The following is a 27,902-nucleotide window of genomic DNA, read 5'->3' on the forward strand; positions in this document are numbered from 1 at the left end:
CTGAAAAACGGTGTAGTGTTCCAAAAGCCCTCATCTAACTATTCACTTCCAAAGCACGGCTTAGCTTACAAACCAACCCCTCTGCTCTGCACCGGATGGCAGGGCAAAGCAGTGGATGGCTGACAAACACTGCCTGTTTGCCCAGTCCTTGCCCATAGCTGAACCTGACTGCAATAGACTCACTATTATATCCCATCATCTGGCTTTTGCAACCAGAGGTTTGAGTGAAATCAGCCCAGCATGCTTCAGCGCCGGCCTGGCGGCAGGAGAGCAGGCCTGGCAGCAGGCATGGGGGAACTGCTCTCGGGAGAGAGGGTTGCAGGTCAGGGGCGAGTCAGCTTCCACTGAAGTCCCTAGGAATCGTTCCCTGGCTGTGATGGGAGCGAGACCAAGCCCCAAGGTGCCAGTCCAGCAAAGCACTGAAGCAAGGGGGCTTGAGCATGTGTGTAAAGGAAGCCCAGGCCCACGTGCTTGCGGAGGAGGGCCGAGTTGCTGAACTGGAGTGAAATGAGTCAAGTTAATGTGTGTTTGCAAAGACGGGTCAGTGCTCAGTGTGCAGCCATTGCCCGGCTGTGTTCCCTGAGCTTTTCGAGCGGCAGCATCGGTACATCTCAGAACAGCAGGGAGGGCGTTACCACAGTGGAAATGGTCTTTGGCTAGCAAGATGGCCCAGGCTATTTAGTGTCCCTTGGGTGACCAGCTCTCAGAGTCTCCCACACCGTGGTCCAGCCAGGGATGGCTTGTTCCCTTGGCCTTCAGCCCTCCCCAAGAGTCACTTCAGGGAGCCTGCATGGCCTCCCAGCCACAGGGCCAAGGGCCACCATGGTCCAAAACGGAAAGGTTGAGTGAAGGCATCTGGATCTCCAGTCAGAGCCTGACCTCTTGACCCTTAGTCATGTGAGCAATCCTTACTGACACAAGTGAGGTTGGAAGGATGAGGCCTTTAGTCTGGCTTAGCTAGATCCCCGTCCGCTGAGGGGCTGAGTGCCCCTGATAAGGTGCTGGGTCCCTTCCATGCCCATCAAAGGCCTTGTGGCAGGAAGAGCCCTGTTGTCAGAACCGCGTGTCACTGGTTCTTTGGGCCTGCTCCCATCGAAGCTAACAGCAAAACTCTTACTGACATCAGTGAGACAGGGCCAGGTCCTAGACATTCATAGAATCAGGGTTGGAAAAGACCTCAGAGATCATCTAGTCTAACCCCCTGCTCAGAACAAGACCAATTCCCAGACAGATTTTTGCCCTAGATCTCTAAATGGCCCCCTCAAGAATTGAACTCACAACCCTGGGTTTAGCAGGCAAATACTCAAACCACTGAGATAACATCACATTTAGGAAGAGCTGGGAGTTGGCTTTCTCTGTCTGGGATCTTTCCATCCCCCCACATCATGCCTATGTTCTTGCAGGGATCAGCGAAGTCACTGGTCTCTGATTACTCGCTCAGTTTGCCTGCTGTTGTCTCCTCAATGGGCATTGCTAAATGCCGCTCTTCCTTTCTTTTCATACAGCTGAGCTGGGGGACTTTTACGAAGAAACAGATAAGAAGCACCTGGAGAGCCACCAGTATTTACCCAACCAGAAATATTTAGATGATAAGATCATGCATTATCACCAGAAGCACGTGTGAGCATTTCATCTGCACTTGTGTCCTACTCAGCTCAGAATGTATCTGCTCCTTTCACAGCACGGATGTTAAATACCTATAGCAGAGACTGGTTTATACAGTATGTGGGGGTGCTGTCAGAGGACTTTAGAGGGGCTATTTATTCTAATGTCATTAGACTTATAACCCTCTTCCTTGCCTAGTGGGAAGACGCCAGCTGAGTCGGACGTTCACCTGTTGGACATAGCCAGGAAGTTAGAAATGTATGGGATTAGACCCCACCCTGCAAGTGATGGGGAAGGGACGCAGATCAATCTGGCTGTCACGCACATGGGAGTGCTGGTTTTACGGGTAACAACATTTCCCTTTTAAATTCCTACTGTACGATGCAATGGGACCCTTCTGGAAAAGCTTTTCCTTCCATTCTCATCGAAGGCCTTTTAGCTGTACCAGAGCCTACCTGACATCCTCTTGCACCAAGAACTCACCCTGGGGAGGGGACACACTCTGTAGATAGGCGCTGTAGTAAGTAGCTAAGGGAAGTAAACATTTGTTGTTGTAGGCCCCTGTCTGAAATCCAAGCACTTCACTATCTTCATCACTACCCAGCCTGCTTAGAGCTGGGGGGAGATGGTTTTCCTGTCCTAGGACCAACAATTTTGAGAGTTGGAAATTGTTTCCTATCCTGAAAAGTCAAAAAAATTCTCAAAAATAGTCACAAACAAACCAAAAATCTATTTTTTTTCATTTCCGGTCAATTGAAATGTTTTGTTTCAATTTTAATCTTTTTTTCCTCCTTTAACCCTTTTCAGCCAAATTGGCTTAAATTTCTAGACAAAAAGTTGTTTTGACCCAAAGAACTGGAATTTTTCATTTTGAAATCGGCCAAACAAAGCGTTTTGAAACATTCCCCTCGACGTTTGTATAAGCTGGGCAAGCCCTGAACTCTGGCCAGCGGTGACAAATCCCAGCCTACAGCTCCGGACATGGCTTCCCACTGATGTGGGAGGTGGCCGCTTTGAGAAGCTGTCTTGTTTGCCCCTTGTAAACTAGCGTGTTTACGAAGTAAGACGCTCACGTTCCAGGGCAGCGCCACATGTTTCCCATATAATCTTCAAGCAAAAATAGCCATGGACTGGCTCTGCAATTACCTAGTGCTATAATCATGACATCTGAGCAGTGTAACTACATACCTCTGTGTTTCCTGCATGAAGTGGGGCAGCCTTGCCTAGACTAATGCCAACCTGCAAAGCCACTTGTGGTGGAAGAAACTCATCATTACTGGCCCATTGTTAATAACTAGCAGCCTGTGTAGCACGTTCTAAGGCGAGTGATGCTATGTCTGGCTGTTTAGTCAGCGAGCTAGACACACACACATATGTTATAACTGGAGCATCTATGGCTCCTTTAAAGCCCAGTAGTTTTCTATGTGAGAACACAGTGCTTGGTGTCAGAAACGTGACAATCACCAGTTGTGTTGAGGGTTCTTTTCAAAGCTTGCTGCCCCGAGAGAATACATGCCAGAGCAGTACAGGTACGTTCTAGTTAGGTTAATGGCTGAATAATGTACATAACGACTGCGCTGTGCCCAACAGACAGAGGACAGAGCACCCCCGCCTCATTAAGGGCCTGATCCTGCCCCACTGAAATCGACTGGGGTCTAGGCCAGAGCCCATTGAAATTAATGGCAGGCTTTCCAGTGACGCCAGGGGGATTTGTGATTAACTTCCATTAACACAGGCTCAGGCCCTGTAGTCGTATCCTTCCTGGGTGGGTCCAAATCTGCTTGTCTGACATCCCCTCGGAGGCAGGGTAAACGATGTTGGTAAATTGGTGGGACTGTAAAGTGTGCAGGATTTGAGGCCAAATCCTCGGAGCACCATCTACACTCACGGGCGTCAATAGAAGCTGAGCGCATTTTGCCAGCTCAAGGCCCTGGCCGGTAATGATGTGACCATGACCAATGCGTTGTCATTGCAGGGGAACACAAAGATCAACACATTCAACTGGGCCAAAATTCGGAAACTGAGTTTTAAGCGGAAACATTTTCTAATCAAACTACATGCAAATATCTCTGTAAGTACCACGTTACCGCCAGCTGCCAGGGTTGAAGATCACGTGTTTGTCTCAAGCGAGGGATAGTTAGCAGGGCTTTGCCAAGGTTGGCGAAAGCTTCGTGTGTGTGTGTGTGGTGTCACTGGCACCCGAATGTGGCCCTGCCCCCACGCCACCCCTTCTCCCTTTTAAAAGAGGTGGGGCCATGGCCTCCCGTCCCTCCCTGTTCCTGCGCCCCACCCCAGAGTTCACCTACTTCAAATAAAATGTGCTCCCTTGGGCTGTGTCACTGTTGGGGTGTGGTCTCTCGCTGCACCTCTCGCTTATTTGTCCTGAGAAGTGTCTCCTCACGCTGGTGAAATGTGTGTGAAGCCCAAGGGGCACAGGCCGGCTAGGCCTCCACAATGTGTATATGGAGAACACCTTTGTGGTCCCCGAGTATTTCCAGCCGACAGCCTAGTTAGACATTCAGCTGCCCCAGGCACTGCTGGGGTCAGCCCGCAGCTAGTGGCCCGTATACATCAGACCAGGGCCCCTCACCCTGCCCCAATGAGACCCACACCCAGTTTCAGCTCTAAGTCCATTGAGAGACAGGGGTCGCAGGGTTCACAGGCCAGTCCCGCATCACTCTCTGCACAGAGGTGCATGTCTCCGTGTGTGAAAAAGTGCTCGTGTTTTCACTATGACTTTGCAACGGGGGTTGACCCTTTGGGGTGTGTTTCACATGTCCGGTTCCCATCCAGGCTTTGTGCAAGGACACCTTAGAGTTTACCATGGCAAGCAGAGATGCATGCAAAGCGTTTTGGAAGACGTGTGTGGAGTACCATGCTTTTTTCCGACTCTCCGAAGAACCAAAATCCAAGCCCAAAGCCCTCCTGTGCAGCAAAGGTTCAAGTTTCCGCTATAGGTAAATCGCTCGCGCCGAACAGAAAGCGACTGTCTCTTTGCCAGCGTTAGCGGTGTGGTGCAAAGTGGGGGAAGGAAACGTGGCACTGGCTTGTGCCTTTAGGCAAAGCCTGATGAGCACGTAGCCCCGGGAGGGCGGCAGTGGGACAAAGGGTGTCTCCCCCCAGGGATTAAAACCCCCGTGGCCGGCCCAGGTCAGCTGAAGTGGCGCGAGGGGCTTGGGCGCAGTGATTGCTTTGTAGAGACTCACTCTGGCTCAAGCTCTGGGCCCCTGCCAGGGGGAAGGATCCCAGAGCTCTGGCTCCAGCCTGAGCCTAACGTCTACACAGTGATTCAGCTGGACTGAGCCACGTGCCAGGGCTCTATCCCCGAGAGTCTCCTCCGAGTCGCAGGCCTTGTCTGGCTTCCTCCATTACCCCTGTACCCCCACCCTCTGCACCTTGCCCAGCAGAGCTGGGCCAGGCCGGCCTGAACCTCAAACGCCTTAGTCCAGGCCTGTCGTGCAAGGCCTGAGCCAGCCCTGGCCTCTGTGCTGGCTACAGCAGAGGTTACAGTCACATGCTGTTCGGGCAGCACCGTTAGAACCGGTTTTTCACAAGCGTTTTTCTGTCCTTGCCAGCGGCAGAACCCAACGGCAGCTGCTGGAGCACGGGCGCAAGGGGAAGCGGACGAGCGCGCCGTTTGAGAGGTATCGGCGGGGGCGGAGGTGGCTTTGTAGCATTTCGCGGGCCGTTTGCAACGGGAAAGTGACCCGTGTGTCTTGGCTTTGCAGGAAACACTACCCGGCTCGGTACCATGAAAGGCAGTGCCGCTCGTCCCCGGACCTCCTCACAGACGTGTCCAAACAGGTACTGCGCTCTCCTCAGTGTCCCTGATGGGAAAAGCCACTGGCCCCCAGGCCTGGGACATCAGTCCACCGCAGCCTTTGCTGGACTGGAGAGAAAGCGGTGGGGCGGGATCCCAGGCTGGGCCATTCCCCGGGTATTTGGGGGGTATGGTGCAGCAGCGACCGGGGGCACACGTGGCCAGTGCTCTGTGAGCTGGGATGTGAACGGCGAAGGAGCAAACCCCAGAGTGGGGCCAGCGCTTGCGTACAACACCGCCCCGTGTGCGTGGGAAGCGCCGGGTACGTTATCTGCCCCTTGCACGGTGGTTCGTGCTGCACTGTAATGGGGCATGTGTGCATAGGACACCACCACTCTGGAGACTTGGTTCCCTCCGTGCTGGGACCCACAGTTTCCCACCTGACCAGGGGGTGTTCATCCCCCCATCCCACCCTGGGTTAGGGTTCTCCTAGTGGCCCAGAGGTGGCTCCTGGCGGCAGGGGAAGGGAAGTGGTACCACTGAGGTAGCCTAGCCGGTGGGACTTCGCCTCATGCCTCGCCAGCCTCACGGCCACACCCTGCCAAGGTCTGACTGGAACCGCATGGCTCAGGTTGGGCTTTCACTGAGCCCTGCCCTGCCTGTGCTGAGAGCAGAATCTGGCTGCAAGGCGGGTGCGTGCGTGTGAACGCCCCACCCATTGCTGACAGGTGCCCTCAGGGCGCCTCAAGTGTGTGTGTGGGGGGGACCACCTGGTCTTCACTGTTTGTAACTGGCCTTGGCTCACCTCTGGAGCCTCCCTGGAGAGCTGGGCTGAGGCAGACGCGGCTTTTGTCTGTTTGCTGGTTTGGGTGCTGGTGGGAAGGGGGACCCGACGGGCTACGGAGCAGCATTTATTAATCCGGTTGCTCTTGGGGATGCAATGATTAGAAAGCAATAAAAATGAATAGGAGAGAGAGAGAGAGAGAGAGACCCCCTCCTCCCCTTCCCAGTGCCTTCCCCTGCCCTAACAGGCCCTGCTGTCTCCCTAGGTTGAAGACCTGCGCCTGGCCTACGGCAGCAGAGCCTGTTACCGGAACACCAACGGGGTCCATGCGTCGGATCCCATGCTGGACAGCAGGCGGCGGAATTCCTCCGTGGAGGTGACGTTCGCAGCGGAGCTGGAGCGCTCCAAGCCTGAAGCTGACCCCAGGCTCCTGCCCCATTCCAAAAGCAGCTCGGCCTTCCCGTTGGCCTACGCCGAGCTGGAGCTGGAGTGGGAGCCGGCCGACGGCTTTGGGCAGCGCCGCCCGCTGACCTCCTTCCAGCCCAGCCACACGCTCGCTGGAAACAGTAAAAGCACCTCGGTTGGCAACATGCGGGAGGTCACCTCCAGGCAGCTGAGCTACACAGATGTGCCCTACGTCCCTTCCGCCAGCCAGCCGCTGGAGACGACGGCTCCGCAAGTGTTCTTCTACGTGGACAGGCCTCCCCTGGGACCACGCCTCACGCCAGCCGCCGCCGAGGAAGCAGGGAGGGGGCTGAGTGGCCCTGGCCCCATGTCAATGAAACCTCCCAAGAGATGGCCAGGCCCGGCCTGGATGAAGGAGCTGCAGCCCGAGGCCTTGCCCAGGACTTGCTGTGTTAACAGGCACCTGGAAGAGGAGAGCAGAGCCCTGGCTGGGGCTTTTGACTACAGCATTCAAGAGCAACTGCCCAGAAGATCCTGGAGCCAGTCCGATATGAAAACCATCCATTTCCCATCTGGGTCGGAGTTCAGGCCGCTGGGCCCTTGCCCTGCTCTGAGCAGTAGAAAAGCGAGTATCTTACGGTCCGTGCTCGCCCAGCAAGGGCTGTCCAACCCCACCGCAGCTCCACGCCCGGCCGAACGCGGCGTGACCAGCGGGACCGAGTCCAGCGACTCCGACCCGGATCTCCTGAACGCTGATTACTACTCTCTGTATGGCCGGGTAGGAAAGTCGCCCCTGGCCCGGGTGCGTCTGTCCTCGGGCAGCCTCCAGCTGGAGGAGGAGGATGAAGAGGTGTCCTTTGCGACAAGCAGCGCAGAAGCAAGGACTTCAATGGGCAGGTCCAGTTATTTCACGTAACCGTCTCCAATTGGCTTGAGCGCGCAGAGATTTCCAAAGCCAGCTTGAAGGAACAGGAAAGTCATTTTTGTGTGGTGCTGCTCCCTCCTCCTTGCTAAGCGTTGTGACGGGCTAGTGTTGCGTGAGTACAATCAGCTGTAGAGACTGTGTTAATGGACGACAGGGGAGCTCTAGGACATAAAGATCTAGGCAACAGGCAAGAAAAAAGTAGCCAACAGCGGGCACCCCAGCAAAATCTCCTACATCGAGGTTCTCAACCAACTGGGGGTCAGCTAGTCACGTCCACTGGGCTCACCCCAACTGCGAAATGGCAAGCAAGTGCCAGTCAGTTCATGGCTACTGGGGAGCAAGGGTCCTGATGCATGAAAGGTGGAGAACCACTGTCTGACAGCACGGCCACAGAAACGTCACCTCCGTGCTCCTCCGCGAGGGCATAGATTAAATGAAAGCTGCTAAAATGTCTGTTTCTAAGGGCGAGAGAGCGAGACCCCCAAGCTGGCCCGAATGCCACTGGGAGCCGGTTTGGGAAGACTGGTGAGTGCGCTAAGTGAACGTTTGTTATGGCAGCTCCATATGCCCCAGCTCCTGATCACAATGGAACCCACTCTGTGACACCAACCGCTTGGATTTTGACGCTGCCACATAATTCACGCTGGCGAGGAGCGCCTCTCTTCTCACCAAGGCTGGTGCAGCAGAGAGCCTCGGCCAAGCCTCTAGCCAGGTTGGCTCCAGTACGTTGGGGTTGCAGCCCAGTGTGTTGGCCACCGGCATCCAGATTTGTGTAGGGAGCGAATGCCGCCTTTTCCCCAGCCAGAGCATCTTCCGCCAAAGACGCTGCCGAGACACAGATTTTGTACGTCTGTTTGTCAGTCGTTTGTGGTGGCTGCCCTGCAGGCTGCCCCCACCTGCGGTGAGGCGGGAAGGTACTTCCCATTACAACTGACCGTGTCTTTGCCACTCACGTCCACCTCTCTCCTTCCTTCCGCTAAGGGACAGCCTGTGGCCATACAAGCACTGCCTGGTGTGGGCCCAAACCTGGGAGGAGACACACGTTGAGCTCCCAGAGACATAGGCTTCTCGAGCCCTCAATTCAAGAGACCGGGGCGGAATCACTGAGGGGAAGGCGAGAACACTTCAGGCTGGCTGAACCGTCCCGCCCGTCAGTAGTGAATGGACCAGCCGACGCACAAACACGGCGCTCACCTGGAATAACCTGTAACGGGGGAGTGCTGTGCAGCCGGACAGGCTCCCAGTGGCACGCCCAAGTTGCAAAGTAAGACACTGTGGTTACTAGAGAAGGCCCAAAAAAAAAGGAACATATTTTTGCAAAAAAATGTTGCCTTTTTGTGTGTGGAAAAATTTCAGATATTGATGTTTTCTGACCAGCTTTTGTATTTACCAACCACAGGGCCAGGAAAGTGGCAATACTTGGTCTGAACCTGGTATTTTAGTTGTTAAAACATCTAATTTTCCCTGAAACCCAGCGAAACCTTTCTAAGGAAAAAAAATAAAAAATAAAAAGTCCAAGAGATCCAAGCAGAGCGCGAGCTGGGTGCTCAGAATGGAGAGGGGTAACTAGTGGTGTTCCCCAAGGGTCAGTCCTGGGACCAATCCTATTCAATTTATTCATAAATGATCTGGAGAAAGGGGTAAACAGTGAGGTGGCAAAGTTTGCAGATGATACTAAACTACTCAAGATAGTTAAGACCAAAGCAGATTGTGAAGAACTTCAAAAAGATCTCACAAAACTAAGTGATTGGGCAACAAAATGGCAAATGAAATTTAATGTGGATAAATGTAAAGTAATGCACATTGGAAAAAATAACCCCAACTATACATACAACATGATGGGGGCTAATTTAGCTACAACGAGTCAGGAAAAAGATCTTGGAGTTATCGTGGATAGTTCTCTGAAGATGTCCACGCAGTGTGCAGAGGCGATCAAAAAAGCAAACAGGATGTTAGGAATCATTAAAAAGGGGATAGAGAATAAGACTGAGAATATATTATTGCCCTTATATAAATCCATGGTACGCCCACACCTCGAATACTGTGTACAGATGTGGTCTCCTCACCTCAAAAAAAATATTCTAGCACTAGAAAAGGTTCAGAAAAGAGCAACTAAAATGATTAGGGGTTTAGAGAGGGTCCCATATGAGGAAAGATTAAAGAGGCTAGGACTCTTCAGTTTGGAAAAGAGAAGACTAAGGGGGGACATGATAGAGGTATATAAAATCATGAGTGATGTTGAGAAAGTGGATAAGGAAAAGTTATTTACTTATTCCCATAATACAAGAACTAGGGGTCACCAAATGAAATTAATAGGCAGCAGGTTTAAAACAAATAAAAGGAAGTTCTTCTTCACGCAGCGCACAGTCAACTTGTGGAACTCCTTACCTGAGGAGGTTGTGAAGGCTAGGACTATAACAATGTTTAAAAGGGGACTGGATAAATTCATGGTGGCTAAGTCCATAAATGGCTATTAGCCAGGATGGGTAAGAATGGTGTCCCTAGCCTCTGTTCGTCAGAGGATGGAGATGGATGGCAGGAGAGAGATCACTTGATCATTGCCTGTTAGATTCACTCCCTCAGGGGCACCTGGCATTGGCCACTGTCGGTAGACAGATACTGGGCTAGATGGACCTTTGGTCTGACCCGGTACGGCCTTTCTTATGTTCTTATGTTCTTATGCTGGGTGATGCTGGCGTGCTCTCTGCCCAGCCCTGTAAGCCGCGACCGTAAGGGAAGGCAGGAAAGTGCCCTGGCTGTCACACACTTGGCTGGCAAGGAGCAAGCAAGCCAGGCTGTCGGGCTGCATGCTAGAGTGGCTTTGCTGGGCACACGCCTGGTGGGGAAAGACGCACACATCAAGTGAACGGGCAAGACAACTGGGGTTAGCAGGATGCTGCCCACCCTGTATTTTTCAAGCTCCCGTCTTCGTGCTGTAGTTTTGGAAGCTGGACACTAAAACAAACGACCCCCGCCCCCAGACACACACACTGCTTTTTTTTAGGCACAGCAGAAGCACCCGTGGCCCAGGGGCGCCTACGCCTCAGCCGATGTAGGAATCCCCAGGCGTTTAGCTTCTTTCTCATTGCTCCACCACAGGTCACCCACCGGCCGCACAGCAGCAGCGGGTTAAACCTGGAGATCACAATCCGGCACCTCCTCCACAGAGTGGCCCTGCCGGTTCCTGTCCCCCTGCCAGCTGCCATTTGTTTTACACACACACACACACACACACACACAAACACACACACGCGATGGGCTGTCTCACAGCTTGAAGCAGCAAAACTCTTGGTTGGATTTCTAAAGGGACTCCCCCCCTCCCCGCAGCTGCCCAGGCTCCCTGGGTGGCTCGTGCTACAGCCTAGGGCAGTGATCCCCAAACTGTGGAGCGCCCCACCTTGGGAGGGCTTGGGGGGGGAGGTTACACCCCCCACAAGGGAATGGGCTGCGCCTGGTGGCGAGGAGAGGAGGGGGTGATAACTGGCAACGTTTGGGGACTCCCAGCCTAGCAATTGCATACGGCCATTTTTGGCCCCGGACAGCCCAACGTTTTTGGCAAAACTGGGCATTTGTTCCGTTGCCACCTGCTCAGCAGAGGTGTGTGCGGTGGGGCCGCTCCCCGGGCTGCTCAGCCCACTGGCAGAAACGGCTTTACCGGCAGCCCTGCAACCCCTGCAGCGTGCCTGTGAGTGAGCGTCGCACCCGCCGAGTGCAGCCGCACGCCCCTTTGTGCAGCTCAGGGCCAGCTCGGCTGTGCATGAAAATGGAGGAGCTGGGGGGGGGAATTAGTCAATTTGCCACATGACCCCCCCCATACATGTATTTATGACACTTTGGCAACATTGCTGACATTTGTTTCGTTTGTCACCAAACTGTCTCTTTTTTTGGGGGGATTAAGCAAATTATCAAAAAAAATGTAGTGGAAACAATTGTTCATTCAGCTTAAAAAAAACCCAGCAACATACCTCCACCCCCCCACCCCACCCCCGCTTTCAGCGACCAGACACGGCTGCTGCTGCCCAGATTGATGGGTTAGAGGGAAACAAATGCTGTGGGGGGGGGATGTGAGCGAGAGAGAAAACTATCGCCAAGGCCCAAACCCTGGCCCCACTGGGCACGCCCCGAGCACTGCGATTAGCTGTGTGGGGCCGGGGCTGAGCAGGGCAAACTCGGTGCATGGCACAGCCACTGTACGGGTGCGACATGCCCAGGGCGGCGGTGGAGAAACACCCCATTGACATGCCTAGTGCAGTTCAGCCTGCCGGGTGCGTCCCCCTCCATGGGGCCCAGCTGCGGGCTGCCTCTGGCAGGCGGGCGCCTCGCCTACCTGCCCCCACCTGCTCCTGGGTGGAAGGGGAGCCCTGCCCAGCTGCCACCTGCTCCATGGCGGGGGCACACCTGTTGGCCCCGCACTGGGCCCGGCCGGGCGATGGCGCCACTGCAGACAGACACCGCTGGCTGCCCAGTTGGGTTGCCAATTTACTTATTGCAGAAAACTGACCACCACGGCGCCGCTCCCTGCTCTACCCGTTCCCTGAGGCCCCCGCGTCCTCCATTTCCCCCCACCCTCGCTCACTTGCTCATTTTCACTGGTCTGGGGCAGAGAGATGGGGCACTGGCTGGGGGGATGGAGCCAGGAAGGAGGGGCGTTTGGGGTGCAGGAGGGCACTCGTGGCTCGGGGGGGGCGGAGGGGTTTGGAGTGATGGGGGTATGGGATGGGTTTCGGGATGCGGGCTCTGGGTGGTGCTCACCTCAGGCGGCTCCCGGGCAGAGGCAACATGTAGCTTCAGAGCCTAGCAGAGGGGTGGCCAGGGGGCTCTGCACGCGGCTGCAGCTCCCATTAGCTGTGGTTCCTGGCTAATGGGCTCTGTGTGACTGGGACTCGGGGGTGGGGAGCAGCGCAAGGAGCCCCCATGGCCACCTCTTCGCCTAGGAGCCGGCGGGACATGCTGGTGGCTTCCCAGGAGCCACAGGGAGTCTGCCAGCCCTGCTATGCCATCAACTGGATGTTTACCAGGTCGGGTGGCAGTGGTGACAGGAGCCACCAATGTCCCTTTTCGACTGGGTGTTGCGGTCAAAAAAAAACCAGTCACCTGGCAACCCCGTGGCCCCGTGCCAGCTGACTCAGCCTTGCGGGGCTTAGGTTAAGGGGCTGGTTAATTGAGCTGCACCCCAAATGCTGGGCCCCCTCCCACCGGGCAGGAGCCTGAGCTCCAGCCCAAATGTCTGCAGCACAATTAACCAGCCCCTTGGCCTGAGCCTGCGCCAGCTGGCCTGGGCCAGCTGCGGGTGTCTAAGCGCACGGCCCAGATAGCCCTGGAGGCCAAGGGCTTTGCCCTCGCTCCCTGCCAGCTCTTGCTGCAGCCCTTGGTTACGAGCTGCTCTCAGGGCCGGTGCACCCGTGTAGGCGCCCTAGGCGGTTGCCTAGGGCGCTGGGATTTCGGGAGCGCCATTTTCTTCGGCAGCGACTGCAGCAGCCGGATCTTCGGCCGCCCTGCTCGCCGCCGGCATTTAGGTGGAGGAGCTGGGGTGTCGCGGGAGGGCCACCTGCAGCAAGTAATGGGGGGGGAGGGGCGGCACGCAGGGGAACTCCCCGCCCCAGCTCACCCCCCCCCACCACCACCTCCCCGAGCACGCCGTCGCCGCTTCACTTCTCCCGGCTCCCAGGCTTGCGGGGCCTAAACTGATTGGCCCCGCAAGCCTGGGAGGCAGGAGACGTGAAGCGGCGACGGCGTGCTCGCGGTGCTCGTGCGCAGAGCAGGGGTGAGCTGGGGTGTGGGGGGGTGCCTCAGAGTGGAAGGTGGGGAGCTGATGCAAAGGGGGGGGCTCAGAGAGGAGGGGGAGCTGGGGTGTGAGGGGAGCATGCGCCCCGGGTGGGGGCCCGGTGGGGGGAGGGGAGGACGCAAGGTGGAAGTTTCGCCTAGGGTGCGAAACATCCTTGCACCAGCCCTGGCTGCTCTCCCCTCATGGGTTGCCAGGGGCCAGGCTAAGGGGGCACTGACAGGCAGCAAAGCAGGCCCCTCTGTCACAATCCCTCACCGTCTCAACAAACCAGGGCAATTCCTTAACAAAAATCCTTGTGACACGGCTTTCAGGTTGCCGAGTTGCACCTGTGATTCACCCACAACAAAGACCCTGGCAACAGGACACTGACACCTCGGATGTGCGCAACCAGAATATGATGTTTAGCCACCCAGGAACGGCATCTCCCCGTCCTCCCCGCCAACAATGCTCTGCCCCCTTCACTCAATGCGTTAACGTGTCCCCACACAGACGCGTAACCCTCCTCCCCGGAGGCCCCGGGGAGCTGGCATTACCGCACCCCCTGACTGAGAACACCTGCTGGAGCACCCTGGAGAAACGGTTCTTCACAGAGGTCGTGGGCACATGAACAATAGGGCAATTTTGGGCGTCACTCTTAGGACCGGGCTAGCTAAGAAGACAGTAAACAGCATGGACTATATTAATCCATGGGCCGCCCACACCGTGAATGCTGCAGTACAGGTCTGGTCCCCCCCATCTGATAGATTAGAAAAATGGCACCAGCCATGGTTGGGGTATGGCCCAGCTTGCCTCTGAGGAGAGCTTAAAATGGCTGGGCCTGTTCAGCTTATGGGGAATGATAGCGCTCTAGGACATCATGAATGGTGTGGATGAGGCAGCGTTATTTACCGCTTCACGTAACACAGGAACCCGGGGGCAGGGGTGTCACATCACCTGATGACACTGCTAGGCAGATGGTTTAAAACAACAAAAAAGGAAGTGTTGCGTCACACACCGCACAGTCAGCCTGTGGCACTTTTTGCCACAGGATGTTATGAAGGCAAAAACTGTAAATGGGTTTAAAAAAGAATGACAACGTTCCTGAAGGATGGGTCTATCAATGGCTATTAGCCAAGGATGGAACCCCAAGGTCTGGGTGTCCCTAAACCTTTCACTGCCAGAAGCTGGGCCTGGATCACTCACTAATTGCTCTGTTAATTGCCTTTGAAGCATCTGGCACTGGCCCCTGTCAGCAGACGGGATAATGGGCTCACTGGACCTTTGGCCTGACCCACGCTGGCCAGTTGTGTTGCTATGGTAGGGTGGATGAGACAACCTACCCTTCTCCTCGCCGTTATTACTGACACACCACCCCCATGGGACCTGTGCTGCCCGTGAGGCGGAACTGGAAGCCTGGTGACAAGCCCGCCTGATGTCTGGCAACCAGCTGCAAGTCCCATGTGGCTCCCATACCGAGCCCAGGGCGCATGGATAGGGGCCATGATGCAGAGTTGGGCTGGGCCCACAGCAAGCAGCAGCTTTGCTAGGGATGGAAGGGACCTCAGGAGGACCAACTCCCTGCTCAAAGCAGAACCAACCCCCAGACAGATTTTTACCCCAGTTTCCTAAATGGCCCCCTCAAGGATTGAACTCACAACCCTGGGTTTAGCAGGCCAATGCTCAAACCACTGAGCTACTGCCATTGCCAAGCAGTGGTGTTCAAGGTGGAGGATGGAAGCCCGTCTCCTAACTGCATTTCCTGGTATTTTAAGGTGGGGGTTTGGTTTGAGCCTAGTTCCTGGGTTGCACAAGTATGTGTGTGGGAGGGGCCAGGCACTGCTCCCGTCTCAACGCCCCTTTCACTGGGAGACCAGTTCGAGCAGCTGAGCTTCCTTCAAAACAGATGGTTTCTCACAGATCCCTGGCCAATTCCAGGTTCTTTCCTGGCTGTCATGGCAGCATCAGGTACAGCACCCAGGTTACCGCAGGGCGAAACGCGGATTAGCACGTCGCGGCAGGAGTGCTCGAGGTTAGAGGTAGCCTGCACCTAAGCTGTGGCCGTGTGTGAATGGTTTTATAAGCTGCACTGGGCGGGGCCTTGCAGAGGGGGTGCCCCTCTTGAGCCCAGCACTGGCAGGCACTGCTCCATTGACAGCAGTGTTGTGGTGCATGTACGTCAGGTCTATTTGTAACGTGCCTTGCTCCAGCATCTAGCCCTTCATCCGATAGGGCTGCTAATAGAGAGAAAACCCAACAGGCTCCAGCAACCCCCCTTTATTGCAATGAACTCAGAGCCCCCCCCCCCCACAATTGCACCTGGCCAGGATTTACCCCGTGCGGGGTGCTATAAGGTGGCTTAAAGGCAGTTACCTATGCTGGAAGTGGCAGGCTGGATAACTGCTTTTCCAGTTCTAGGGCCTGTTGGTAGAGGTTTGGGGGGGGGTGTGTGTTTTCCCTGTGGCTGCCCCAGCTCTGCACAAACAGCCAGCACAGCAGACCTTGAGCAAACTGCCCAATGACCACAAGATCTGTTAAGGTGCGAAGGCTCCAGGCCCAGTTAACTGTTGACAAAGCAAGGTAATAGCACATGGTAGATGCTATGAGGATACTAAGACATGTACGCCCATGACAGTGGACAGAGCTCAGTGAATGGTGGGACTTTCCATTCCCCCCTCCGCTCGACAAAGATACTCCCCCTGAGATGCATCTTTATACCCCAATACAAACACGTTACAGCCTGCCTCTGACATAGTTAGTCACGGCCTTGCCGTCGCTAGTTATCATCTTGTACATGTTGGCTTAAGTAAAACATTTTTATTACGTAGTTATCCTGACCTTATCTTTTAGGAGGGGTCAGTGTGTTCCTGTTATCCTTGGGGAATGTTTTCGTACCATCCTTGATAGTGGGATGTTCTGGTACCACTTGATATCAGGATGTGTTTGCATGAGCAGTCTGTGACTAGCACTTCTTAGCAATGTGTATTTCTGCAATAATAGCCCTGTTCTTGCCAGATTCTGTGAGCAGGTCCTGCCTCATACCAGGCCTCTGATACAAGGGCTCGTGTCTCAGGCTCTCTTCCTACTACAGGGCCAAGTTCTCAGGTGCATAGGTTACATTTGCCACTTTTCCCCAGAACCTAACCTCACGAACACAAACTTAGATCAGATGCAGGGCTGCTCCGACTCGTGCTGGCAGTAACAGGCCTCTAGAGCTGCCGAGCCTGCCCAGAATCACCTGAGCATAGCACGACTCCACACACCTGTCCTCCTTCCCACAGCCTGCTCCCACAGTGCACCATTCTTGCATGAGAGAAGCACTACCTGATGCTCTAAGGTGGGGATGAGGATCTAGGCACTTGTCTTTGCATCCAGTTTCAGCACAGGATAGATTACGTAACTCGACAGAGTAACAACATACACACAGCACTGTATGAACTTCCTCCCCTTGCTGACACAGGCCTTATCCACATATCCTTCTTCTATTTTAAAATAGAATTTGTGGCCACCCAGAATTCTGACAAGCTCCACTCTGCAGAACGCATGACAAGCCTGCATTTGTGTGTATAACTGGAAAGGTTCCAGCCACATGGGCTCGGAGGGTGAAGCATTTTAAAAAAACAAAAACAACAGCAACATACCAGCTGATCTCAGAGAGGTGGTGTCTTAAAGGCCCAACTGGAGGCATCTACACATGGGTAGGCAAACCTGAAATCTCTTCTAGCCCAGGTGTGTGGGAAATATTGGCAGAGGTTCAGAGGAAGGAACAGAAGGGCTGCCCTAGGTCAGTTTTATCCATAGTATAGTTGCACACTGCAACTCTCTCATATCCACCTCAAAGGAGGGGAATAGGGGCTGACAGCAACGGCAGGAACAACTGACAGGAGAAAGACAAGACAATCCTGAAAAACGAGGGAAAGGAGAGGGGTGGCTGGATTAATTGCACTGAGATCAGGAAATTTTAAGGGTCTAATTTCAGATTTTCCCTTCACTGTACTGGGGTCTGGAGTTCACATTATGACTCACGTGCTCTGCACAGGAACAAGCAGAAGGTTCCAACTGGAAACAAATCGCTCCCGGCAAATGAGAGAAAAAACAGGGATATTGCTGCCAAATCAAGTTAGTTTTTTTAATTGTACCTGGGCCTCTGCCTAAATTACCTTTCCCTCCGCTCATTACATATGGGGGTGTATAAACCCCTTGCTCATAGGCATTACACCATGGAATGACTGAAAGTGGCACTAGAAAAAACATCCTGCTACCTGCAGCTGTTGGGGCTGTCGTATCCTTGCCAACCAAAAGGAGATTCAGGAAACTCCATGCAAACCAAAGGGATACACTAACCTCAGCACGTCGTTCACATACTCAAAAATATTACCGATAGCTGGTGTTATCAATGTGGGTGTTCGAGAGCAGCGTTCGCTTCAGACAGGACCATCCTGATTATCCCCAGAAATGGAGTGATCGTGTCACTATCCGTGACAGACCGGACAGAGAGAGAGAGAGAGAGAGAACATTGGCGTGGTTGTTCCCCACACCCGCCATGCTTACTGGCCAGTATTTGCCATGCTTTTGGTTGACTCTCCGCCCTGCCGATGACTTGCCCCACCCACCCATTACAAAGAGAGGACTCCTCAAGGCTGGTGACTTCTACAGCTCTTCTAAATGTAACTAGATTAAATGAGGTAGAGAAGGGACATACTAAGCTGACCACATCATCAACAGAACTGTAGGACTGGACAGGACCCCGAGAGGTCTTCCAGTCCAGTCCCCTACACTCAAGGCAGGACTAAGCAAAACATGATTAAGAAAATAATTTATTTGGTGCTATTGAGGGCAAGAGAACAAAATGTAATAGGTAGAGACGTACTGTCTCGCAGAGAGAAAATGGAGTTTGATTGGTGACATATCTGAAAGGCAGGCAGCATTTTTAGTCTAATTTCCAAGATTAACAGCATGAGATACAGCAGCCCCCTGGTTTACAGACCCACATAATGGCCAACAAAGGTGCAAGATATAATTTTAAACATTTAAGGGAATCTATGTTTTCTATTCACTAAACAGTCCCTTGGCTGTAGGAACAGATTTTACACAATTACTAGCTGTACACTTTACAAAAACTTGGTGGAATCTGAGAGGAGCCGAATTAAGGGGTTTTAGGGACAATTACACTGACAAAGGACTCTGGTATCCAAGCATGACTAATGGAATCCATTTCTTTTTTTAATGCACTTTTTTTAAACGCCACCACCACCACACAAAACGCTGGTGTTATACGGATACCTGCTTGTGAGGTATTTCCGTAAGTGACTGAAATGTCAATTCTCCTTTACGCAAGATGGAAAATACACAAGCCAGAGGATGATTCCCTAATGAACCCTCTATACTAAAAGTACAATTTATTCTCCTCGTGATGCCCAGGACTTCGGCAGAGCAAATCCCATTTGAAATACAATACTTGCAGTTCCTCCACTGGACAGCACTACAGAAGACCAAGGCTCTTCACAGCCATCAATGAATTTAGCTCCACAATCCCCCCCAGGTAGGTAAGTGTTATACCCATTTGACAAGGAAAGAGGCACACAGCAGTTCAGTGATTTGGCTGAGGTCACAGCAAGCATGGCGCAGGCAGCGCCAAGAACAGAATTTCTACTTCCCTGACACTAAGCCCACTGCTCTAGCCATTCAGAACAGGCTCCATTTAGAGTTACGTAGAATAAAGCCCCAGGCATCAAGATGAGGATGTAGCCTTCAATACTACATTCAGAAAGGATCACCTCTCAGTAGCACTACCCACAGCCCAAATAAAAGAACGTCTGGAGGGAAAGTGACAATAGAATTAAAAATACGAGGTTTTGAATTCTGAGAAATGAGTATGTAGTAGTTTAGTGAGATTTTTGGTGATGAGATGAGACAAGTACCAAATCAAAGTTAACTGTGGCGCCATGCTTTCTGTGCCTTGAATCTACAATATGAGTTCACAGTGAAATTTGGACGTTCTGAAGCGTCTACAACGCTGTCAATGGTACCATATAGAGGTCTGCATGCACACGTATTGACAGATTATGCTTTAAGAATGAGATCAAACTGAATACTGGAGTTGCTCCACATGCCTAGCATTCCACGCTATCTAAATTCCAATAGGTGTTCTTTGGACAAGGACAGCATGGGAAAAGACACCATTTTCTAACTTAACATGCAACTCTTTGCAAGGAGCACTTTTGTTTAAATAGAAACATTTAAAACTTGGAAACCGTAAAACAAGATTTTGCACATTTAACTAAATCCAAAATAAAATGCACAACAAAGCAGGGTCATGAAAGTTTACAGAACTTAAATATTTATTTTTAAACCATTTTAAACCCCAAAACATTGAAATAAGCTACATCTATAAACAGATTTACAGGACTAACAACTACATAAGCTAGAGGAGCACTACAATTTGTATCTGTGATGCAGTTATTTTGTAAAGCCTCAGATCAACTGTATATACAACTTTTGCTGCTTTTACACTTATAAAAATATTTATTTAATCCATAACATTGTTTTCAAAACTATTTCCAGACTTTTTTCTCAGATATAAATTCTAATTGAGTTTCAATATAGCAGATGAAAAGTTTTAAACAGAAACATTTCTTTAAAATTAAAACAAGGAGTTAAAAGTAATTTTTACAGTGTAGGCACCATTGAAAATAATTGTCCTTGGCATGTCTAACCACCATCTCTCACGAGTGTCCTTTATATAAAAACGACGTCATGGCAACTTTTGACTAAAAATGCAGTATTTGTTTGCACACCGTTACTTTTTCGATATTTGGCAGATATATTTCAGATTTCTTTAAAATGACTTTTGTGCAAAAACAAAATGTGCAGGAACCATAAAATAAACACATCCAGCCTTTATCAAAAATAAATTTACACCAACAGTTCCACAGCTAAGTACTGAAATACAATCCCAGTTCAAAACTTCAGCATAATATACATACTGGGTTGAAAAGAAAAAAGGATATTACCCATCTAGCAGTACCATAAATATATAACTGAAAGCAATTTTATAGTCTTACCTACTTTAGGGGAAAAAAAAAATCATTCTGTACTGCACAGTACTACCTTTTTGTGAAAGAATATCTATAACTCAATTATTTGCATATTAACTGGTAAATACATATTTAAAATACACTTTCAGAAAATTATAAACAAGTGATGTTGATGTACTGCATTTAATGTACTTTAAGAACAGAAGTGTATAAATATTTTACAGGAAAACGCCACCACCACCACCACACAAAACGCTGGTGTTATACGGATACCTGCTTGTGAGGTATTTATCACATGACACCCGACTTCTCTCTGGCTACCTCCCACCCAAGCATACAATGCGCTGTTTTTATACTCAAAAGAAAGAAATTTAAATTAAATTGGACTTCAATTTCTGTCCATTATTGCCAAAGGCCCTCCCCCCAACCCCGCATCTGTATTGCTTTAAATTTCCTACCATGATGAATAAGATTTAATTACTACTTCTAAATCTGTTCTAAAAGGTAATACATCTACTGTACATCAGGATATACCTGCTGCTACATATCACCTGCAAACTACGGACATATTGCTCTCAAATGTGTATAATCATAGAGCTGCCTAAAATACTGTACCAATTTAGAAGTATAATAGATATTGTTGCAGGTTTAGTTTCAGGGTATGATAAAACTATGGTGATGGAAGCAGGTGCTACAGCAACACCCTACCCACTACATTACATGTTTTGAATATGCTTGTGAAAAAAAGCTATTTCTGAAGCTTGTTAGTGATTTACAAAAGTTAACTTAAGAATACAAAAGACCTGTACGTTCCCATCAATGTACAGTAACAAAAGAGCATCAAAACATACCATACTTGCACTTCCTATTAACTAAAGTAATGGCCACATCTAAAAGCAAAACTGCACCTCAACATTTATCTGATTAAACAGATGAAACTACAATATTAAAAGTTGTTCTTTACAAAATAATTTCCTGAAAATATAAAACCATGTACACCATCACAAAAGAGTTAAGTACGTTCTTCCAAATCCTTGATCATCATCATCATCATCATCGTCCTCATCATCAATACGTTGCAAAGATCCAAAAGGCACAAGGAGCTCATGAGCTAAGCACTGCCAAGCTTGAAGTAGTTTTGGTGGGTTTCACTGGGTCCATAGGAAACAGCAGTCATTTATGAGAAGTTTCTTAGGATGAGTCATTAACAGAAAACCTATACATAAAAATACACAAATAAGAACTGTATTCACTTTATTCCAACTTGGTACACAGCTCATGAATTAACCACACTTCAGTGTATAAACCTACTAAACAAGTGCATTACATATGTTAGCTCTTAACCGGACTGCCCACACAGATATGAAAAAAAACCAAGAGGCAATGTTTCTGACAGAAGACCCTTGAAATAACATACAATTAATTTTTTTTTTTAAATTAGTCAAGGGTTTATCTGCTCCCCTGTTTAGGTTTATAAATGTCTCTTCAACAAGGAACTACAGGAACTGTCTACATTAGAACTGCAGGGTAAATAAAGAACAAAGAATAATTGTTTTTACCACTAATTTTTCATGTGCAGTAGTTACAAGTAACACTACTTGTAACTACAATAGCTAAAACTTTTTCTAGAAAGAAATAAAGTTCCCAAATAGATTTTCCCTTTATTCTGCCACTGTTGCTCATGCTGAGAAGACTCTCTCCGTTGATCTCAATGGCACTGCTTGCATAGAGAGGTGCTCAGCATGTAAAGATGGCAGATAAAGGGAATAAACAGTACATTTTACTGCAGTCTAGGGATTACATACAATGCAGTATGTCTAACAAATGATATGAAACTGGATAAGAAAACACATTTGACCCAACTTGTATGATTCCACCTTAAACAATGTGCTATAAGTGATCATAAATGTGTTTGATTACTCTCAGTCTGTTAAAATAGCAATAACGTTTCAACATATAGACGCTACTGTCTTATACTGTATTGGGTTACACAGAAATCAATGGGGACATAGCACCTTCACAAAGCCCTCAGGCTACAGACGTGTCTTTTCTTGAAATTCTGTACATGTTTTGCTAACATAAAAACTGTTGAAAATCACGAGTTCTTGTCTGTCACTTGCATCCTCCTGGAAGATTTTATGTAGCTTGACCAAATAACAACTGATCACAAACGTTCTAAAGATAGACACTGTTGCCTCTGTATTGCAACCAGCCACAATAGGATGCTTAGGGGAGTGAACCAAACTGGCTGGGGTCTCCCCAACTAGCCTTCAAACGCAGCAAACAGCATCGATGGCCAAATCCTCCATCAGGAGGCACCACATGGGGTAGAAGTTTCTTCAGCTCATGGGGCAGAGGACTTGGGGAGGTGGAAGGCAAACCAAGTCAGGTACCCTCTTACCCGCATGCATATGATAAAGTCTAACTGCATGATGGCATAAGATTATTTCCACAGCTCATAGGATGGATGCACAACGGGGCAGAATTAAGATTGCCTGGGTAACTGTAACACTGGCATTTCCTAATCTGAGAGCAGAACTTTGCAATCTAAGTAACATTTTTAACATAGTTTATGTACAATATATATATATTTTTAAACACACACACCCCCTCGGACCCCACAAAAAACAACTTACTTCTGAAATTTCTCCATAAGTTTCTTCACCATCTTATCTGTGATCCCTGGACATGTAGATTCTGCCATAGTGATGCTCTTCTCAAGTTCTTCAATTGCTTTCTTCCTGCTAGCATTATTTATGTCCTGCTGTTTAAGCTGAAAGACCAACACAGATTAAACACCTTAAAGATTTATAAAATGCTTGTGCAAATTTCAGAGAGATCTTTGAATTAACGACTTACCTCAGCAAACACAGGTGTGATTATCATAGTTAAACAACTCAGGGTTTTCACAAGGTCTTGATCCTAAAAGTTAGCAAACATATATATGTAATATAATATATATATTACATATGTATATATAAAAGCAATCATATTTATGCTTGCATCATCATTTTAAAAGACTTGATATTTAACAGAACCTTTGCAACACATCACAAAGACATATACTTTACCTCAACAAATCTAGTGCGGTTTGGAAATAAACGCTTGATGATATTTCTGAAGCAATGGCACTTTATATTATGGTTCATCTCTCTGTCAGATTAATTCTATGTAATTCTTTAAACTTAAGATATCTATAGACAGACATTGTGCCATAAATGCGCTACCACTAAGCTGCCATGGACACTGGACTTCACCATTAATTAGTTTTGGGGTTTTACTGGCAGATATTTTTGTGCTAGTTTATGAAAAATAAAAGTAAAGATTGAAGCCAAAAGTCAACAAACTATTTTGAGTTTAACTGGCTATGAGTTACTAAATATCACATTCCTTACAACAGCTTCCAATCAGCACTAAGTATAAAAAGTTCTTCAGATTGTACATACTGTTCCATTCTGCAGTTTCTTTGCATCTGGCTTCTTTCGAACTGTAGTAAAACTCCATTCAGGATGAGAATTGTTCTCTTTGTTGCTGGACTCCCTAAAGAAAATCACAAGGATCACTATCATTGTAGAAGGTGTCAAAAACACAAACTTTACTAGCACAGGTAACGAGCATGCAAATGAAACTGCATGGTTAATTTCATCTGCCTTAAAAATTCATGTTTTTTGAACCTTTATTGTTAAATAAATTAAGTAAACTTTACAAGATCTTATAGTTCTAACTCATCTCTCCCTAACATGTTTTTTCCCTCTCACGTCACAACTCAAACTGCAAGCTCTTTGGGGCAAGGGACATTATCTTACGTGGCCCAATAAATGTGGTTACAGTTACATGAGAATGATTTGATGTTCAGGAAATGGAAGACTTACAGACATTGGACAGGTGAGGGCTGGGCAGGTTACCAGACATACCGCAATCCTGGCCCGCAACAGCTATCAATTTAACGCTGGGGGCTCTCCTGAGCAGAAACTGCTACCAGTACCAAACTGTTTGGTACTTAGGTAGCAAGGGCAAAGTGTACAGTAGGGCAAGCCTAAGACAGGACATGCTTGTCACAGAAGCAGAACTGGAATTTAAGTCCACAGAGATTGGAAGGCTAGTACACAAGCACATCACATTATAAGTTCTAGTTGGAGAGCAGAGTTCCATGCAAAGCTGCTGCGAATGCACGAGCTAGAGAATGATTACAGTATAGCACAACAAGAGCAGTGAGCAATAACTCAAAACACAAATGAAACACTACTGCATTAGTAATGTTCAGAAAAAACACAATAAAACACACTTACGAATCAGAACCATCTGAATCCGATTCATCACTACTGTGCCCTTCCGCCTTCCATCTCTTAAACCTGTCAATAAGTTCTGTCAGATAAGAAGTCTTCTTGGCATTTTTCAGAATGAATTTGTGTTTCAGGAGTTCCTTTGCAGTTGGGCGCTATAAAAACACAAAGATATTTATGTTTATCCTACATAAAGTTGCTGTGATTTTAAATGCTATTTAAAAACCATCTCCTCCTTGGCCCAGTCCAGAATCGAACATCCATACAGTAACAGGAGCTTTTAAGAAGCCAACACAACCTACATTTATAATCCTCTAAGAATATGATCACCCCCTACAGCAGCTACAGAACTGATCAATTAGTGATTTCTGTATTACGTAACAGACACCTAGACAAAGCTGACTGATGATACTTCTCCAATTCAATGAGGTTTGTAACCAAAATAAATATAATATTTAAGTGTAAGTCTTGCTGGGGTATCATTCAAGGTTGGCCTGTGCTTCCTCTTCTCCAGAGATAATGCATTATACTATCTGGTGCCCATCATCACTTCTTTTTAGTCACCTCGACACCTTTAGATGAGGAGGAGGAGTAAGGTTTAAGTAGCGACAAGGTACTCCACTCCCTCTTGCAATAGAGAAGCATACAAAGTCACAGACTCTCAGGTTACACCCACCACCTATATAGTATATTTCACAGTCAAAGATCTTTGCAAGCATTAAGACAGACACAGATGAGAAATATACTCACAAATGTTGGGTCCTTATTCAGACACGCGTCAATAAATTCTTTAAAAGGTTTGCTGAATTCTCCTAGTAGAGTTGGAGGATTGTTTTTTGGAATAAGAAACAGAACTCTCATTGGATGCATGTCAGAGTTGGGTGGCTCTCCTTTGGCTAGTTCAATAGCAGTGATTCCCAAAGACCAAACGTCAGCCTGGGGGAATGAAATAAAGAGTTTTATTCTCACTGACTACAAAGCCAAAGCCTGAGGTGTCACAGGTTATTTGAATTCTATACTAGAGCCAACAGAAAAGAAGAGCTCTGTAAGAGCTCCTGACAGCGCAATAATTACATACATCATTTTAAACACGCTCACATATTTTACACACTGTTAACATAGCATAAAGGTGATGAATATAAAAAACACAAGGGTCAGGAAATTTATGCTGGAAGTGGTAAAGTTTCTAAAAAATCCTAATTGACCCAGGAGCTTAAGTCGATTTAGGTGCTTTTGAAAGAAGTTACCCAGCATCACTCTCCCTTCCACAGTGCAAGTGACATACGTTTGAGCACCAGAGACATATACTTAGACGCATTTTGTGTGTGCTTTTGAAGAGAAATAGTATTTCTGAGAACCTTTCATTTAAAAATTGTTTGGTTTTAAGAAGGATAACTTTGTATTCTTAACGTTAGCTTTTGAAGAACACTAGTATTCAGTATTTCCCCACCAACTCCTCCCCCCGGCCAAAAAAGAGGCTCAGAGGTCAATCATAACCCAATATGGGAGAAAATAAGTAACTCATCAATGACTCTTCATTACTCACTCTTTCCTACCTGACTATTTCAGAAATTAATTAGGGAAATACGAACATTCTAGGTAGGTCTGACACACCATACTTCTCAAAAATCTGAGACAGGTAACGATTGGAAGAGTCTCTTTAGAGTAGAACTAAAGGAAAAAGTGCCGGGTAATGGTTACAAATCTTACAATACTCAGTAAGTCAGATAAGAGGCATGAAAATACTTTTGTATTTAAATGTGTTTGTTCAGAATTAATCATCTTTCCCACTTTGGGTATTTTCCCCTTATGATACAATATTAGTTTTCACACTTGGCAATCTACTGTGCAAGTAACAATGAAGGAGAAGAACCACCACCACGAGGAAACTTTAAAGTTACAAATAGCTCCATAGCAGGGTGGTCACCCCGCTCCTGCCCGGAGGGGGGAGGGATAGCTCAGTGGTTTGAGCATTGGCCTGCTAAACCCAGGGTTGTGAGTTCAATCCTTGAGGGGGCCACTTAGGGATCTGGGGCAAAAATTGGTCCTGCTAGTGAAGGCAGGGGGCTGGACTTGATGACCTTTCAAGGTCCCTTCCAGTTCTAGGAGATTGGTATATCTCCAATTACCACCTTTATTACCTATTACCTTTAGGGGTTAAAAGCAGCCCCGGGGAGGGCTGTGGCTGGGGAACCAGCCTCAGCTGTGGCCATGCCTCAATCAGGGCCCAGCTGGCCCTTATAAGAGGACAGTGGGCCAGAAGCAAGCAGTCTCTCTCTAGCTTACTGAGGGAGAAGGGCCTGGTTGCTGGGGAGCTGAACCAAGTACCTAAAGTGGAGCAGGGCTGGGGGAAGGCCAGAGGAGCTGGGGGAGCTCCAGCCTGGAAACTCCCCAGGCTGCAGGCTTTGTTAAAGGCCCAGAAGAAGGGTACTGGGGTTGCAGGGGGCAGCCCAAGGGTAGGCAGAGGCAGCAGGTCCAAACCCCCCTTGCCAGTGATGAGTGGCATTTACACTGCAGTCTGCCCCAGTGAACGGGGGCTAGATCAAGACTGGGCAGTAGCCATAGTCTGAGGCGAGGTGGGGATAGGGGTTTGGGGGCTTCCTGGGGAGGGGAGACCCAGATTTGTGGGGGTACTGCCGGGGGGCAGACCCTTGGCCTAAGAGGGGCACCAGGATCTAGGAGGGACTCAGGCCCAGCGGCAAGCAGGACACCAGCCTACAGAGGGCGCTCCAGAGGCTGGAAACGCTAATTCCCTGGATGACCAGTAGGAGGCGCCGCAGGGGTGAGTTCTGCCCCATGACAGTCTCCTGCACTGATCAACAATATTTAGCATGTTTTATATATTAAGCCTCCAAGTATAATATAAAAGGGATATTCTGATTACTTGATAAATAGGGAATCCTCAAGTGTTCTAGTGTTTCAAATACAAAAAGTCAACATGTTATTTCTAAGGTAACAAAGCCTTTTAAAAAAAGAGGAGTTACAGTGTTTATTACAAGTTATAAGATCATATCACAACGATCATCTTCTGGGTGAAGTGTAAGCAGAGACACCTGCAAAGCTACACAGTGTCTTTCACTAAAACAATCACACTTGAAGAAACTAAAGAAAGAGGATGTATGGAAGATTATCCTGGAAAGCCAAGGCCATAAATTACTTGTGCTAAGAGTGAGACAAAGAGGATGTGGAATCATGGGAGAGATGGAAAGGAGGACTCAAACAAACAAGACAACACCAACATGCCATGGGGGGAGAGTAGCTTTTAAACAGGCTCAGCTGTTTTTGCTCATTGTGTACGTACAGGGTGTGCCCATCCCAGATAGCAAATCGACAAACACAGGA

At 49.0% G+C, this 27,902-nt stretch overlaps 2 protein-coding genes across 4 annotated transcripts in view; one reads left to right on the forward strand and one right to left on the reverse strand.

Annotated features, from left to right (window-relative positions):
* FRMD7 (FERM domain containing 7) overlaps positions 1 to 8,948 on the forward strand; it is a 48,463-nt gene extending 39,515 nt beyond the window's left edge. Inside the window, exons 8-14 of the mRNA XM_039487073.1 lie at positions 1,506 to 1,620; positions 1,804 to 1,951; positions 3,581 to 3,676; positions 4,399 to 4,562; positions 5,181 to 5,249; positions 5,334 to 5,409; positions 6,415 to 8,948. Of these exons, the coding sequence (XP_039343007.1) occupies positions 1,506 to 1,620; positions 1,804 to 1,951; positions 3,581 to 3,676; positions 4,399 to 4,562; positions 5,181 to 5,249; positions 5,334 to 5,409; positions 6,415 to 7,470 (1,724 nt within the window). The 3' untranslated portion in view covers positions 7,471 to 8,948. The remainder of the gene's footprint in view (positions 1 to 1,505; positions 1,621 to 1,803; positions 1,952 to 3,580; positions 3,677 to 4,398; positions 4,563 to 5,180; positions 5,250 to 5,333; positions 5,410 to 6,414) is intronic.
* A 12,101-nt stretch (positions 8,949 to 21,049) lies between these two features.
* Positions 21,050 to 27,902, reverse strand: part of STK26 (serine/threonine kinase 26) — a 52,881-nt gene continuing 46,028 nt past the window's right edge. For all 3 annotated transcript variants that reach the window (XM_039487975.1, XM_039487974.1, XM_039487976.1), the window contains 6 exons: positions 25,311 to 25,496; positions 24,567 to 24,715; positions 23,724 to 23,817; positions 23,137 to 23,199; positions 22,914 to 23,050; positions 21,050 to 21,493 (listed from right to left, as the gene is read on the reverse strand). In XM_039487975.1, the coding sequence (XP_039343909.1) occupies positions 21,469 to 21,493; positions 22,914 to 23,050; positions 23,137 to 23,199; positions 23,724 to 23,817; positions 24,567 to 24,715; positions 25,311 to 25,496 (654 nt within the window). In that variant the 3' untranslated portion in view covers positions 21,050 to 21,468. The remainder of the gene's footprint in view (positions 21,494 to 22,913; positions 23,051 to 23,136; positions 23,200 to 23,723; positions 23,818 to 24,566; positions 24,716 to 25,310; positions 25,497 to 27,902) is intronic.

This window comes from Mauremys reevesii, linkage group 9, assembly GCF_016161935.1.
Source record: "Mauremys reevesii isolate NIE-2019 linkage group 9, ASM1616193v1, whole genome shotgun sequence".
NCBI classification, from domain to species: Eukaryota; Metazoa; Chordata; order Testudines; family Geoemydidae; genus Mauremys; species Mauremys reevesii.